At 39.2% G+C, this 14,789-nt stretch overlaps 1 protein-coding gene and 1 non-coding gene across 5 annotated transcripts in view; both read left to right on the top strand.

The window, feature by feature from the left end:
• FGD6 (FYVE, RhoGEF and PH domain containing 6) overlaps window positions 1–14,789 on the top strand; it is a 106,777-nt gene that overhangs the window by 73,880 nt on the left and 18,108 nt on the right. For all 4 annotated transcript variants that reach the window (XM_024579067.4, XM_045187205.3, XM_045187206.3 and 1 more), the window contains exons 9-11: window positions 10,334–10,384; window positions 14,050–14,108; window positions 14,190–14,261. In XM_024579067.4, coding sequence (XP_024434835.2) covers window positions 10,334–10,384; window positions 14,050–14,108; window positions 14,190–14,261 — 182 coding nt within the window. The remainder of the gene's footprint in view (window positions 1–10,333; window positions 10,385–14,049; window positions 14,109–14,189; window positions 14,262–14,789) is intronic.
• LOC112322108 (small nucleolar RNA SNORA56) lies at window positions 6,381–6,508 on the top strand. The gene has a single exon (XR_002976600.1). It is a non-coding gene; the product is annotated as a small nucleolar RNA SNORA56 (small nucleolar RNA).

Here is a 14,789-nt window from a genome sequence, read left to right as displayed (position 1 = left end):
ATCTTTCCTCCCTCAGAGGATCTACAGACCAGTTTTTCCTCTGCCTCTGCTTCCTGCTATTTCCATTTCCCTTGTCATGCTCCAGGCCAGGCCTTTCTAAACTCAGGCCAGATTGTGGCAATATCTTCCTAATGGTTCTGCTACCTCTTACCACGCCCCCAGATAGCCTGATGCATCATCATTTTATTACTCTTCCAAGGATACCAGATGTGTGATTTTTTCCCACACCAAGCAATTCTCTTGGATACCAGCCAGGCATCCTACAATTTAATGCAATTCTAACACTATCTACCTAAAGATAGTGTCAGATCCTACAGATTAAGGGCTGAATCCCACCAGATTGCCCCTCCCATGTTTCAGAGGCCAATTGCAAGTTCCAGGTTGTCACCTGTATTTCTGACCAACCAACTATAAATCTGGGTTCCCAGGACCCCCTTTTGGGTTTGATAATTTGCCAGAAATGGTTCACAGAACTCAGGGAAATTTATTTACATTTATGATGATGATGATGATGATGATGATGATGATGAAAGTGTGATAAAGGATACAGGTGAAAATCCAGGTGGAAGAGATACATAGGGTGAGGTATGTGGGAAGGGTCACTGAACTCCATGCCCTCTCCAGGCACACTGCTCTCCCAGTACTTCCTTGTGGTCAGCAACCTGGAAGCTCACCAAACCCTGTACTTTGGGATTTTTAATGGAGACTTCGTTATGTAGACACGATCCATTATTAACTCCACTCCTACCTTCTCCCCTTCTCCCCTTCCTGTAGGATGGAGAGTGGGGCTGAAAGTTCCAAGCTTCTAATCATGGCTCGATCCTCTGGTGGCCAGCTTCATCTAGGAGCTTTTCAACAGCCCATCAAAAGTTACCTCCTTAGGTTAAAACCTGAGAAAGGCATTCAGGAGCTCTGTGTCAGAACTAGGGTCAAAGGCCTGCTCATATCACTTACTAAATTACAAGGATTTTAGGAGCTCTGTGCCAGGAACTGGGAGCAGGTATAGATACTTTTATTCTGTGTGTGTGTGTGTGTGTGTGTGTATCAGACATACTTTTATTCTGCTTATTAGAAAGTTGAACACAGACTTACACTACCATAATGATAGATTCATGCCATTATATATTTGTACAAAGCCATAATATCTACATTACCAAGAATGAACCTTAATGTAAACTGTGGATGTGAGTGATTATGATGTATCAGTGTGAGATCATCCATGGCACCAAATGTCTCACTAGTGGAGATTGTTGATGGTAGACTAGGTCATGCATGTGTGGGGGCAGGAAGCATATGGGAAATCTCCATGCCTTTCAGTTTCATTGTGAATGTAAAACCACTGTAAAAATAAGTCCCTATTTTAGGGGGGGAGAACTCATCCACAGGATAAAGGCTGCAGTTGATAACCCCAAACTGCCCGAGTTTTATTTTCCCTTGCTCTTGTAGATTTCGTAGTCTTTCCTGAAACCTATCCTTCAAGGCCAGATTCCCTCTCCCGTTAATCAGTCACTAGCTCTCTGGACAAATATCTGTATGGGCTGGCCTGTACACACGGGCTAATAACACGGCGGCGATCCCGGTCCCGGAGCTTATAGCGCTTCCCCTTGGGGCCACGCTTAGCCGTTCAGGTTCCCACCAAACTCTTCCTCATTTCCATTCCTAAAAATTATATTGATGTTGTCATTTGTTTCAGTGAGTATATTTAAGGATTTGTGTTTGTAAAGGTCACTTTTTTCTTTGAAGAGATCTTTTGTGCCTATTAAAAATATGTTTTATTTTTTAAAAAATGTTCTTCGTCTTCTACCATCTAGAAATGACATACCTTTTTAGATTTCTTTTGTCTCTGTGTTATATGTGATATAACTTTTTTTAATAAAAATGTTTTCATTTGTGGAAAGTTACTACATTGGTGTTGAATCAGGTTGAATCAGTGAGGATCATGGTGGAGAAAACATAATGAAAAATATAATTTAAAAATTCCTCTGAAATATCTTTTCCACTTAGATATTTGAGAAGAAAACATTCCTTTGAACTTTGATTAAATTTGGATCAGGTACTTTCTTTGATCTTATTTAAATATTTATGTTATAAATTACTTTAATACCATATTATATTACTTTTCCTATAATCTTTGCTTTTAGTCTGGGATGGTTAACTCTCTCTAGGTTTTAGAAATCTAGGATTTCCCATGTTGGTAGAAAATATATTAAAAACATCTGTTTTAGTGTTCTGAAGTTATAAATTTCAGCTACGAATAGGCTAATAAGCAGATTGGTAAAAAAAAGATCAGGATCAAATTAATGCATGACTTAAAAATAAAACCCTCACTGAAAAAAAAAAAAGCTTCTGCTGGGCAAGTATTTGTTTTAAAATTCAGGGCCAATTGTTTGTACCAAAAGTCTTCTAACAATTTCTCTAGGGCAGAACTTGAAAGATAGAGTTGTCCTGGGCACCAGCCAAGGAACTGAGTTTCTGGGGAACCCAAAGACCCAGGTATAAGGTAGTTTCCTTTGTGTAAAACAGGAGGGTGATAATATTTAGAATTTTTGTTGTAATGACCTCAGCTCTTGTTATGTTGTTGTTAATTTTTAATTGTAGTTGTGCATAAGGTATTTTGAGAGATGGTATTTAACAAATTATATCCATGATTTTAATACTGTGGAAAGATTTTATTAGGATATAAGAGGGAAGATGTTTTATCTGCCTGTTCTATTAAATTATAGCTTTTAAATGTAATCTCACTTTCTCTCAAGAACAGGGGTTCTTATTGTTGGTTGCTTTTTGTTTTGTTTTTTGCCTGGATCCCTTTGGCAATCTGATGAAGTCTATGAATGGATCTCTTCTCAGAATAATTTTAAAAATTACACAATAAAATACGTACGATTAAAAGGAAACCAATTGGAATGAAATGAAGTTATTAAAATAATTTTGAAGTGTGACATAGTATATTACATGTGGTTTTTAGTATGCAATAAATAAAAAGACCTGGTGGTAGATCCAATAACTGCCCCGATTCTGAAGTAATGGTGAGAGTAATCAATATTTTGAGATGTCCGCAGCAGTTGTAATGTGATATTAAAAAAGCATGGTTTTTATGGTGACAGAGTCACTGGTATCATTGATAATACCGTGGTTTGTTGCCTACACGCATAATGGAAGGAAATTCTGTATTTCACTTAGAAGTTAGTGCAAATACTTGTTTATTTTTGCCCATCCAAGTTTGCAGATCCCCTGAACTCTGCCCATGGACATTGCTATGAAGCCATTCTTTTTCACTTTTCAGTATAGGTTTGACCCAGATTCCCTGCAAATAGCCAGATGCCTTTATTGCTGGAACTTGCCTTGCCACAGGTCTGACAAGCTCACTCTTGCTACATTTTCCCTCTTAGTGTTTCTCAGAATCTTGGCTTGCATCAGGAACTGTTCCAGTTGGATGTAAAACTGAAATTTGGTCAAATCTGAATTCACCTTGGGGCGTATATTTACTTTATTCTTCCCTTGGTTGTTCTTTGGGTAGTAAAATATGCTAACCTCCCTAGACCTAAATTTGCTCTTTCTTGATAATCAGGGCAATGGGGACTATACGGTTGAGAGCTTCTTTAAGTGAGGCTTGATGGTGCCAAGGTCATTTCTGTACATTGGAGATTCTCACTTGATAAAATGGCAGGCGTAACCATTGGAAAATGTGTCCATGAAGAAAAGCACTTGTTTCAACCAATTCAGAATAATGAACGTTTACTTTTGTTGGGAGATTACCCATAGCTTTGACTCCTCCAAGGGCATTCTGGATATGCACAGCCAGTGTGTCCTGCCAGAAAGAGGCCAAGGAGAGATTCTGTCCATTGTAAGAACTGCTTCAGAATTGTGCCATGGAGTGATCCTGGAGTCAGGTTTAGTTCCGGAGTCTTTAGGCCTCAGGACCAGACTTATCAAAGTCTAGGGTAGACCGGGCCTGCCTCATACGGTTATGCCCTCCTGCTGAGGTCCAGGTGCAGCCTGCACTCTGCTCACCGAGTTGGGTGCCCCTGTGAGGGTCTGCGTCAGCCCAGGACAAATGGCCTTTTCTAATTCACAGAAAAGCATCGCCTGCTTTCCCAGCCATAAATCTGTGAGCCTGAGAGTCCAGAAAGGTCACTTTTCTAACTTGGACAAGCACCATTTGTACAAGAGCAAGCCCTATGCCACATATTTAGGGAACAGAATTGAACTAATATTCAAGGAGCAAGAGAATTAGAGCTGGGGCCAGAGCACTTTTTAATTAGACCCTCAAAATATCATCTCAAGTGCTTAGTAAATAATGAAGCAAAAAGTGATAATACTAATGGGAGTGTCAGTCCATCATAAATTCAGGATACATTGAATATGCACCAGACATTGTCCTAGGTGCTAGGGATGTAGGGATAGTTAATTCAGGCTCCTTATCTTCGTGAAACCCACAGTTTAGCATTTTTGCACAAAATGATGCTTAACACTATAGAACCATTAACTTAGCTTCTAACATATTGCTATGGTCCATATTCTCTTTAAGACTGCTTAGAATTTTGGGACTTTATAGATGCCTATCAAAATGTTTCTGTACATAGAAATAAATAGAATATATTATTAAAGAATATTCTGGGAGGGAAACAACAGTCAATACTAATTCTAAAATTTCAACAATTAAAGATACATGATACCATTGCAAGAATACACCTATTGATGAAAAAATAATAATAGTTGTTCTATCATTAGGATAGGGAGGTACTGGAAGTAGACCCTGTTGTGTATAAGAATCTAATATGTGACAAAGTACAAAGCGTAAGATAATAGAAAAAGGATTGCTTATTGAATAACCTATTAAAATTTGAAAAATTAAGAGCCATATATCAATGGATACACTAAAAACAAAATGACTAAATATAAATAGGCAGAGCACCAGGGATTTTTAGGGCAGTGAAAACACTACGTATGATACCATAATGGTAGATACATGTCATTACATGCATGTATTTGTCCAAGCCTGTAGAACGTACACCACCAAGAGTGGACCGTAACATAAGCTGTGCACTCTGGGTGGTGATGGTGGAGGTCCATCGGTTGCAGTTAACGTGCCCCTCTGGTGTGTGGGGGTTGTTGGTAATGGGAGAAGCTATGCACCTGTGGGAGCAGGGGCTACACAGAAAATCTCCGTGCCTTCCCATCAGCATTTCTGTGACTGTAAAACTGCTCTAGAAAAATAAAGCCTTCATTACAAAAACTCACTGAATAAAATATGAAACTATAGGAAAATCAGAGGAAGATAAACTTAAAACTATAGTTATCAGGATAAAAATGTGAACAAAAAATTCACTTACAACAAATATACATAATCAATACACAGTGGCATGTGTGATACCCTCTGGACCGTACATACTAATTAAAATGAGTTACCAGTTCCCCTTTCCATATTGGCAATAAAACCCTACAGTACACAAAACTAGCAATCATTTAGTAAAACAGCTATTCTCCTAGACTTATAATGATGTTTTAAATCGGTATCTCCCTTTAGGACAGGTTTCTTGTGCTATATCAAGTACTAAAAAGAGAGAGAGAGCTTTTTTTCCATTGAAATCAAGGAAATAATTGATCAGTGTTACTTGGAATTAAAATAATCACAGTTTACTATTCAAACATGTTACCTTTCAAGAGTACAAGGGGTGCTATTTATAGTTCATGCCGCACAACAGGTATTCATCAGAATCATTATGGGCAAATTGGGATGTATGGCCATCTATTTAAGACAGCCAAACAAGACAATTTAAAAATGAATTGAAAGTCTAATAGTAGAATACCAAAATACTGTCTAATATATTCCAATGATGGTGTGTTATTCAGCTACTTACATAGGGAAAATCTGTATGGGTTAGAATACTTTAAACGGGCTATAAAATCCTATATATTATTAAAATTAAGTAAAATCAAGCATTTATAAAAACAGAAGGAAATGTGTTTAAATTATAGTATTTTAGAGAGGTGTTCACGGTTTGAGTTTTCTCTATTACTTAACTTCCCGCATCTTAGAGTTTATTACACTACGTGCTTCATGATACTTCAGAATGAGAATCATTACAGTTTTTCGACCTGGCCCATCATACTTATTTTATGTATGAGGATTCTGACACAGAAGTGCTACAGGGCAGAGCATGACCAAAGTCACATGCCTCTACTACACCTGGCTGGACTGAGAGTAAGGATCTGTCTTCTCACTTCCAACAAGGGCTGCGGATCGCTTCACCGAGCCGCCTTGAACGTGGCAGTATGTCTTACAGCTTGACAGTTCATCTCGATTTTGCATATTTAAAATAGTCAGTACTTCATTTCACAAGTCAGATAATTATAAATTGCTTCCTTTAAAATTTGAAACTTTAACAGTTATGCCTTTCTAGTCTGGCTTGTGGGATTCTAGAGGGAGTCGGTCTGCAACAGTAAGTGGTAAGTTCTTCTGTCCAATGTCCGCGTTTTGTGGTGGCTTTACACTTGCCAGATATAACTGAAAAAAATAAAATAAAATAAAGTTTGAAACTTTGGTGGACGAGCTCAAGACTAGACTTACTGGATCTTTGGATCTCATAATTCTGTGTTGCTGATATCATTACATATTTAGGGAGGAAGAAATCTGGATAATACAAAGCAAGACATGTCCTTAACTTCAAAATAATTGACTTTGAAATGTTACCCCTCCTATATGCTCACCCATCCCGATTTCTCAGTGCACAGTCCAGGAATCTGACTGGCTGTTGTTGAATTAAAAAGTCCCAGATTCCCACAGATGACTCATTTTTAGGAAAGGTTAACTGTACTTCTGAATAGCTTTCATCTTTAAGTTAATTATTCATTGATTGTGTAATCAGGCTTACTAGGGGCCCTTTTATAGAAAACTTGGACCTCTAGCAAGATGCAGCATGTGTTGGGTCCTCATGCTTTCACGCTGGGCCTCAGAAATTAACTTGCATATCCCTGGAGGCTGCACTAGCCACAGTGGGGGTAAATTAACGTCTATTAATCAATGGTGCCACCTGGTGGTGAGAAAGTGCATACTGTGGTGCCCACGCATGGTGCACCAACTTTTTTTTTTTTTTTTTTTTGATAGAAATAACCTCAGTAGCATTTGAAGCATTTTTATTAGCGAGGTTTTGAAAAATGCATAGTTTGGCTTGGCAGAAGGAGGAAAGTCATAGCCTGCCAAATTGAATTGACTGCTCTCCTCATTTTTTTAAAATGAAACTTCCTGTAGGATACTAGTTCCTAAATGGTACAAAGTAAACTTCCCTGTGACCAATACAGGCGTGTCTGTCTGGTCTCTTTTCCTGGGGCAGCTGGTGGTTTCAGTGCCTCCCATCTGACTCAGGGTGATCCATCATGTTCTCATTCTGCAGTTAAGGCACTGACTGATTCTTATCTTAGCTGGGGGCGGGGGTGGGGGGCAAAGGATCATGGTCTTGTCTTCCTTGAAGAGGTGAAAGTTTTCACAAGGATGTGCCACAACAAGCTGCCCTAAAAATATTTTGGAATGTTGAATTTTGAATGTTTAATTGTAAGATTATTCTCTTAATTGGCAAGGACAGCAAACCTAACTCCATTACCTCTTTGATTAATAGCATGATTTTGTATCATCTTAGTGGTAGCTTTTCTCTTCAGCGGATTTGTGTGTTTCCGCTCTATTCCTGAAAGTTCAGGTTGGTGGACAGCAGCTGAGCTTGAGTACTAGGGAAGAAAATGCAACTCAGAAGCTTATAGGGCTCAGCAGTGATCCTAAGGTCAGGATTTCCTAATACGGACATTTCTCTTGGTTCAGAGAAATGTCTCGGTTCTATATTAAAGAACAAGCATTTAAGTAAGACAAAATAGGAACTTGCCCTGAATCTGATACTTAGGTAAATCTTGTTTTCCTTTCCACACTCTTAAGCTACCTAGAGGCTTTAAGGGATATCACTTTTGATGAATGAGGTAGCTTAGACATTGAGAACATTTAAGAAGACAAATTTTTCCCCCAACCCTGTCACTCTCATGGAAAAGTTAAATATTTAGACTCACCAAACATGGCTTATACATGGAATGCATTCTGAGTGGAGTCAGAGTGAGATTCAGTTAATTTTCACCTCCAGGTAGAACTAAGTGTAATGTACAATCAATGTATTTTGTTAACTCGTGTGGTTTTCTTATCTGTGTGGTTGGAAGCATACTCTCTAACTTCTGTGTTTGGATTACTTTAAGATCTAAATTGCTAGTAATGGTTTCTGCCAAGATAGAACTTGTACCGTGGTGCGTGGAAGCTTAATGTCGTCTTACGCAGTATCTCAGCATGGCTTCCTGCCAGTGCTGGGTATTTATAATACACATGTCTAGACGCAGGTTTTTGGATTACCGTCTCAAAGATGTACAGAGTTTCAGCTCTTGGGCGTGTGTGTTTATGTCATGTATTAAGTTTGAAAAGCTGGCACTAACACTCAGGTTTCCTTTTGTTCCTTTCAGCATGATTTTATAAATCCATGGGATGAAATTATATATTCCAAAATATTGTTCATGGAGACTGAGTCAAGTAAAATTGCATTCAGTCTGTTAACATGCCTTTTCTTTTTTCATTTTTTCAGCTCCCTTTGTCATTAGGATTGGTTTCAACCTTTATTGCTGCTTAGCTAAACTAAGACACAGTTCAGTCTGAAAAGTCTTTTTTTTTATTCTAAGCATTTCTTGTCCCTTGTGTGGAAAGGCCCTGGCTAGGTGCTATGAGAGATAGAAAGATGAGTCAGATGTGAGTCCTGCCCACAAGGAACTTTGAGTCAAATGAAAACCAAAATGATAGAAGGCGTGACATGAGTAAGTGGCAGGTAATGTATTATTTATTCAAAGGGAGAAAATATTTTTTTAACTAGCAAGATTGGTAGGGTAGGAGGAATTTGAGATGAGCCTAGAAGAATATGAGGCGAGTTTTTATGTGCAGAGACAGAGGAAGGATTCCGAAAAAGGGGAACATTAGAGACAAAAAGTGTGGAGCCAGAGAACACATGGGAAATGTTTAAGGAATTGTCCAGAATTGAACTTAGCTGAGAACAAAGGGCCTGTGTTAGGCAGTAGCAAGAGAGAAAATCAGAGAGGCAATAGGGACCGTGTAGTGGGGAACTTTAAATTCCAAGGAATGGAACTTGTTTTAATTTGATAGGAAATGGGAAGTTATCCAACATTTCTCAACAGAGAAGGAAGTGTTACCTTGAAATCCTATTACCGTATTTTGTTGTGTATAATGTGCACTTTTTTTCCCCAAATGTTTGAGGGAAAAATAAGTGTGCCCATTACACATGGGTAGTACCTGAAATACCTTGTATCTGTTCTTGGGTTTTGTAATTGATTTGTTATGTGAAATTTCTTGTACCATACTATGTTCAAAAATAAATGCTAAAATTCCTTAATAATGCAAAAAACAAGTATCTAAATATAAATAAGTAAATTAGTTGAATTAAAAAGTTAAAATGAAAGATTTTTTTCCCCCCTGAAAACTTGGGCCAAAAACATGGGTGCGCGTTATACATGGCAAAATACAGTACATTCCTTTGTGTTAAAGATTTACTAACTATAGCCTATTGTCTTAATTTTTTTACATGTTACAAGAACCACTACATTAGAATAGCTCATTGACAGACCATCTAGATCAGGTTTCTCAACCGCAGCCCTACTGACATTTTGGGTCAGGTAATTCTTTGCTGTAGGGCTGCCCTGTGCATTTGTAGGGTGTTTAGCAGCATCCCTGGCCTCTCTGCCCTCAGTTGTGACAATCAGAAATACCTCCAGACATTTCCACGTGACCCCTAGGAAGCACATTCACCCCCATCTGAGAGTCCAGCATTTCTCTGGTTCTGGCCTTGTTAGACTCTTGCCAGACCTAAGAGTCCCCTGGGCATTCGATCTGTTAATGCTTGGAATTGTGTACTGGACATACATCTGGTCTTGAGACTAAGGTAGTTCATGTGCGTTGGAGTAAAAGACCTGAGAAGACCATTGAGAGACCTGATTCTAGTCCTGACCCTGCCACAAAGAGGCTGTGCGACTTGGGTGGGACCCTGTGCTCAGTGACCTGACTCCTCATCTCTAAAATGACCTCTAAGTGTGTGACCTCCAAAGGTCCTTTCCACTCTGACTCTACGTCCTGATTACAAACTGATTTCAGGGCTTTATTCTTTCATATTTTAGGAAAGCCAGCACAAATTGAACAGCACGTATATTAACCAACAAGAATGACTGAAGTATTGGATAAAAAAGACAAGTGTTTTTTTCCTTACTGCTTTATTGTACTAATACTACCTTTTTCTTCCATTTCTAGATTATTTGAAAAATCTTTTAGAAGACTCTGAAGATTACAGAGACACTCAAGGTAAGTAAATTTTGTGATCTTATATATTGCAGAAGTTTTTATGTTTATTTGGACCTAGAAATTAAAAATATAACAAAACTTTGTTTTATTCATACGAAGCCTTTTAAAAAATTACACTATTTTGGGCAGATTAAAACAGAACAGAAGTGGCACAGTTGACCTCGATGCAGGTAATAGTATAGGGACAAGAACAGCCCACAGTCAGCTGGCCATGGGAGCCAGCCTCCCAAGAGAGTGGACCCCACGTGCTGCGGTTCAGGGAACTCCATCCTCCTGTGCTCAGTCCCCTTTGCCAGATGTAGATGTACCTTTTCTAGATGGCCACTGCTTTCAAAGCAGGGAGTGAACCAGTTAATCTGCAAGGTCCTTTTAAGCTTTAAAATCACGAGGCCACGAGGTTACCAAACTAAACAAATCAAGGACAGTGGTTAAAATAGGGTATTGTTCTGGGACTGTTTAATGATAGGCATTAGCCTTCCCACCCTCCACCCCTCCTGCCCTGTAGTGCTTAAGGGGAATGTCTGTTACAGTACAATGGACTCATTGATATTCATGGAATAATGTACTGTGTGTGCATGTATTTGTTCATGGGATAATCTACAGTGTGTGTATGTGTTTCTCTCTTTCACACACACACTCAAGGATTACTTCTGTTCAGGATAGTGGTGTTGTTTTTTTTTCTGTTTATCCCCATACTGCCTCTTTCAAATGTCATAGGTATATCTTGTTCTAATATGCAGAAACTCATTAAACAAGTCCACGTGCATCCCATTAATGTTGTGAACTTTGATCTTATTCTTGTGCATCCTTTACACTTTCAGATACAAAACTGAACAGGTTTTTAATCCATTTGGTAGAGATTCTTATTAATTCTTTAAATTATTTTACTTCTATTTCTCTAACATCTATTTGGAAATGTTATCCTTTTAAAGTTTTGTTTTGTTTTGTTTTTTAAGGAGTGGGGGATATCCTTCTTGTCTTTGGTGAACATATAATCTAGTTGAAGAAAATAGCCCGCCCAGCAGACCGAGAACAAAGCGGATAGCTGTAAAGTTAGGATGCGCTGAACAGTACAGAATCATTTGGAAGAGGAAGAAAAGTGTGAAGACTAAAGAGACAGAGCTTAGTGTAGAGAGAAGTGGGGCCTGGAGATGAGTTGAAGGGCAGGCGAGAGCAAGAGTGGTCATTCCAGATCAGAATCTGTCTCGTGAAGACGAAAATTTTGAACAGATATTAGCAAGTAGGACGTCAAGAAAACATCTGTTCCAGGGCTTCTGCCTTCAAGGACAGTGAATTATTAACTTTATTCTACAGATAAAACAAGTACAGGGCCAGAGATTAAAGAGCTTGTTTAAAGGAAGTTGCACACTTCAGCAAAAGCTGAATTAGAATAAGCAATTATTAGGGAAGTGCTCTGTGTGGCCAGAGGCATGGCAGTAAGTTGGTGAACAGTTGTAAATGAGATTGCCCAAGTGCGAGGGAAAATGAGACAAACACACCTTTGGAAGGTAGGCAGAGGAGTTAAAGCAACAGGGTCGCCAGGGTATCTAAAATGGATGACGTGGGGGAGCAGAATTGCAGAATGGATGGGAGAATGCAGCCTGGGATTTAGGTGACCAAACAGCAGCAGCTTTGTCATTTCCTCCAAAAGCTTCTCTCCTGCGCACTTAGAGTTCAGGCAGGCCAAGAAGCAGATATGGGCCCGGGGTCATCTCTTGAATATCTGTCGTGATGAGCGCCAGGTGGAGCACGTTCTGATATATGATTGGGGTCCCTGTAAGGAAACACTGCTTTCCTTTAATAATGGTGATAATAATACATTTATATTTAAAGAATATAGAAACCTCCAAAATTGGGACTAGAAAGAGAATCTCTTGGTAGGTTATAGTTGCTGGACTAAAACCCTCAATCCTTTTCTAGAAATTGATTTTTTGTTTTTTTAAGATTTTTGTATTAATTTGGAGAGAGAAGGGAAGGTGGGGGAGAAAGACAGGGAGAGAAACACCCATGTGAGAGAGAAACCTCTATTGGTTGCTTCTCTCATGCACCCTGACCAAGGACAGAACCTGTAACCTAGACCTGTGTCCTGACTGGGAATCAAACCAGCGACCTTTCAGTTTGCAGGGCAACACCCAACCAACTGAGGCACACCAGTCAGGACTTTTCTTTTTTGTAATTACCGTTTTGTTGATGGTCGCTGCCACTGCCACGTCAGCCTCTGGCAGGCATGTCCTCTCTTTAGCAGTACCAGCTTTTCTCTATGGTGGGGGGCTACTGTCATATTGTACGCCCTTACCTTTGCGTGGGTTTCTGGTTAGTATTACAGGATGTTTGGTGTCCTTGGCTCCTACCCATTAAAGGCCAGAGGACCTTTCCAGTCATGTGACAGCCAAAAATTGTCTTTGCACATGTCTACGTGTCCTTTGGGGAGCACTGCTATCTTGGGTTAAGGACAACAGTAGCCCGAAAGGAGGCGAAGTTCAGACTTTTTTTTATAGCTAGTTACAAAGATGATAAGACTGGAGCATTCAAAACACTCTGCTAACCACAAGGGTTTAATAAAAAATAAAATACAGATGAAGCTAAACAACCCTGCTTACAAAATAATGCCTGTAATTTCCTAAGCTCTAGTATGCTTCCATGTGACATTTCCCTCTTGGGATCAGACTAAGAGAAGGCAGCGGAGCCCTGACCCTCTTACACAGTTATTTCTTGTATTGAGTTGGCCACAATTTTCATTGTTTTTTTTTTCTGTAAGATGGCTCTAGTAGCATTTAATTGTCTTTAACTTCATTTGAAACAGTTATGTTAAATTGCATTATGACAGCTGTCCTATCAGCGTGCATTTAAAAAAAAATCATCAAAATTGGTGAATTTTTGTGCAGCCATTTTGATACTGAAGATGGAAGAAAATAAGCAACATTTTTGGCATATTATGCTGTATTATTTAAAGAAAGGTAAAAACACAACTGCGATGCAAAAGATTTGTGCAGTGTATGGAGAAGGTGCTGGGACTGATCAAACATGTCAGAAGTGGTTTGTGAAGTTTCATGCTGGAGATTTCTCTCTGGACTATGCTCTACAGTTGGGTAGACCAGTTGAAGTTGATAGCGATCAAATCTAGACGTTAATTATGAACAGTTAACATTATACCACATGGGAGATAGCTGACATACTCAAAATATCCAAATCAGTCAAGTTTTTGGTGAAAATGAAAAATGTGTCTTTTATTTTACGGAAAAAACCATGTGGACTCTTTGGCCAACCCAGTAGTTCTGGTTTTATATCCCAGGATCCTTCTCTCCCCACAGCAGTTTATACTGGAATGGTCCTTAGCCTCCAGGTGAAATCCTATTCTCATCCTTGTAAACTGCAACAGGATAATCAAATCTCGGCACAAAACAACAACCCTGACATTCTTAACATTAATACACATTGTCTGTCGTGTCTCTTTAGACTTTCTTTGGCTCATTTTTTTTTTGTAAGTACTGTATTTTGCCTGTTTCATGCCCTCGTTGTGCCTCATCATCCATATTTTTGCTCACAGTTAACCTAGATCCTCCCATGGTTGGTTGCTGTGAACTAGCAGTCTTGTCACTTGAAATTGTTTGATGTCCCAATTCATTGGTAATGACCAAATGCCCCTCTGTTCCTACGTATTTTAGATGCCCTTGCGGTTGTTATAGAGGTAGCCAACCACGCCAATGACACCATGAAGCAAGGAGTAAGTAACTAATTTTAGTGGCTGGTGTACTATTGAACCTGGGAGTCAGGGCCTTTATATGCTCTGCATTCTCTTTCGTAGGACAACTTCCAAAAACTTATGCAAATTCAGTACAGCTTAAATGGACACCATGAAATAGTGCAGCCTGGACGGGTAAGTGTTTTAGACTACCTTTTGCAAATTTAATACGATGATTTTTGGCACAGTTTGTAGCTATTTTTCATTTAAGTTGTACACCTAGGGTGTTTGTTATTGTTACTCTTCATTTACCCAGTCTGAATCCACTAAGTTCATTCTCTCCATTCAAAACGCTCATGACGTAAGTCACCGTGACAAGAAGTCTGATTGAATTAGGAGAATGGCAGTGGTCCCTGCAGAGTATCTGATTAGAGAGCATCATTTTATTGTATAATGCTGGCCTACCTCACCAACTTTAAAGACTATTTCATTAAAATCTGTCATGTAAGAGAGGATTATGAGGGGAAGGAGAAAATTGGTATTTTGATGCTCCTAATAGAGCACAAAAATGGCCTAGGGAATGAATTGAGGAAAACTGCAAAGTGCAATTGTCAGGATGTTGGCCGTGCCTCAGCATAAAGCACATGCTGGGTCAAATACATTTCAGACCACAGAGTACCCCTGGGGCCAATAGTGGATTTATGAAACTGCAGCCTTGTCCAT

The sequence above is a fragment of the Desmodus rotundus genome, chromosome 3 (genome assembly GCF_022682495.2).
Source record: "Desmodus rotundus isolate HL8 chromosome 3, HLdesRot8A.1, whole genome shotgun sequence".
Taxonomy (NCBI): domain Eukaryota; kingdom Metazoa; phylum Chordata; class Mammalia; order Chiroptera; family Phyllostomidae; genus Desmodus; species Desmodus rotundus.
Note: the sequence above shows the minus strand (reverse complement) of the source record. Positions and strands in the feature narration are given on the sequence as shown.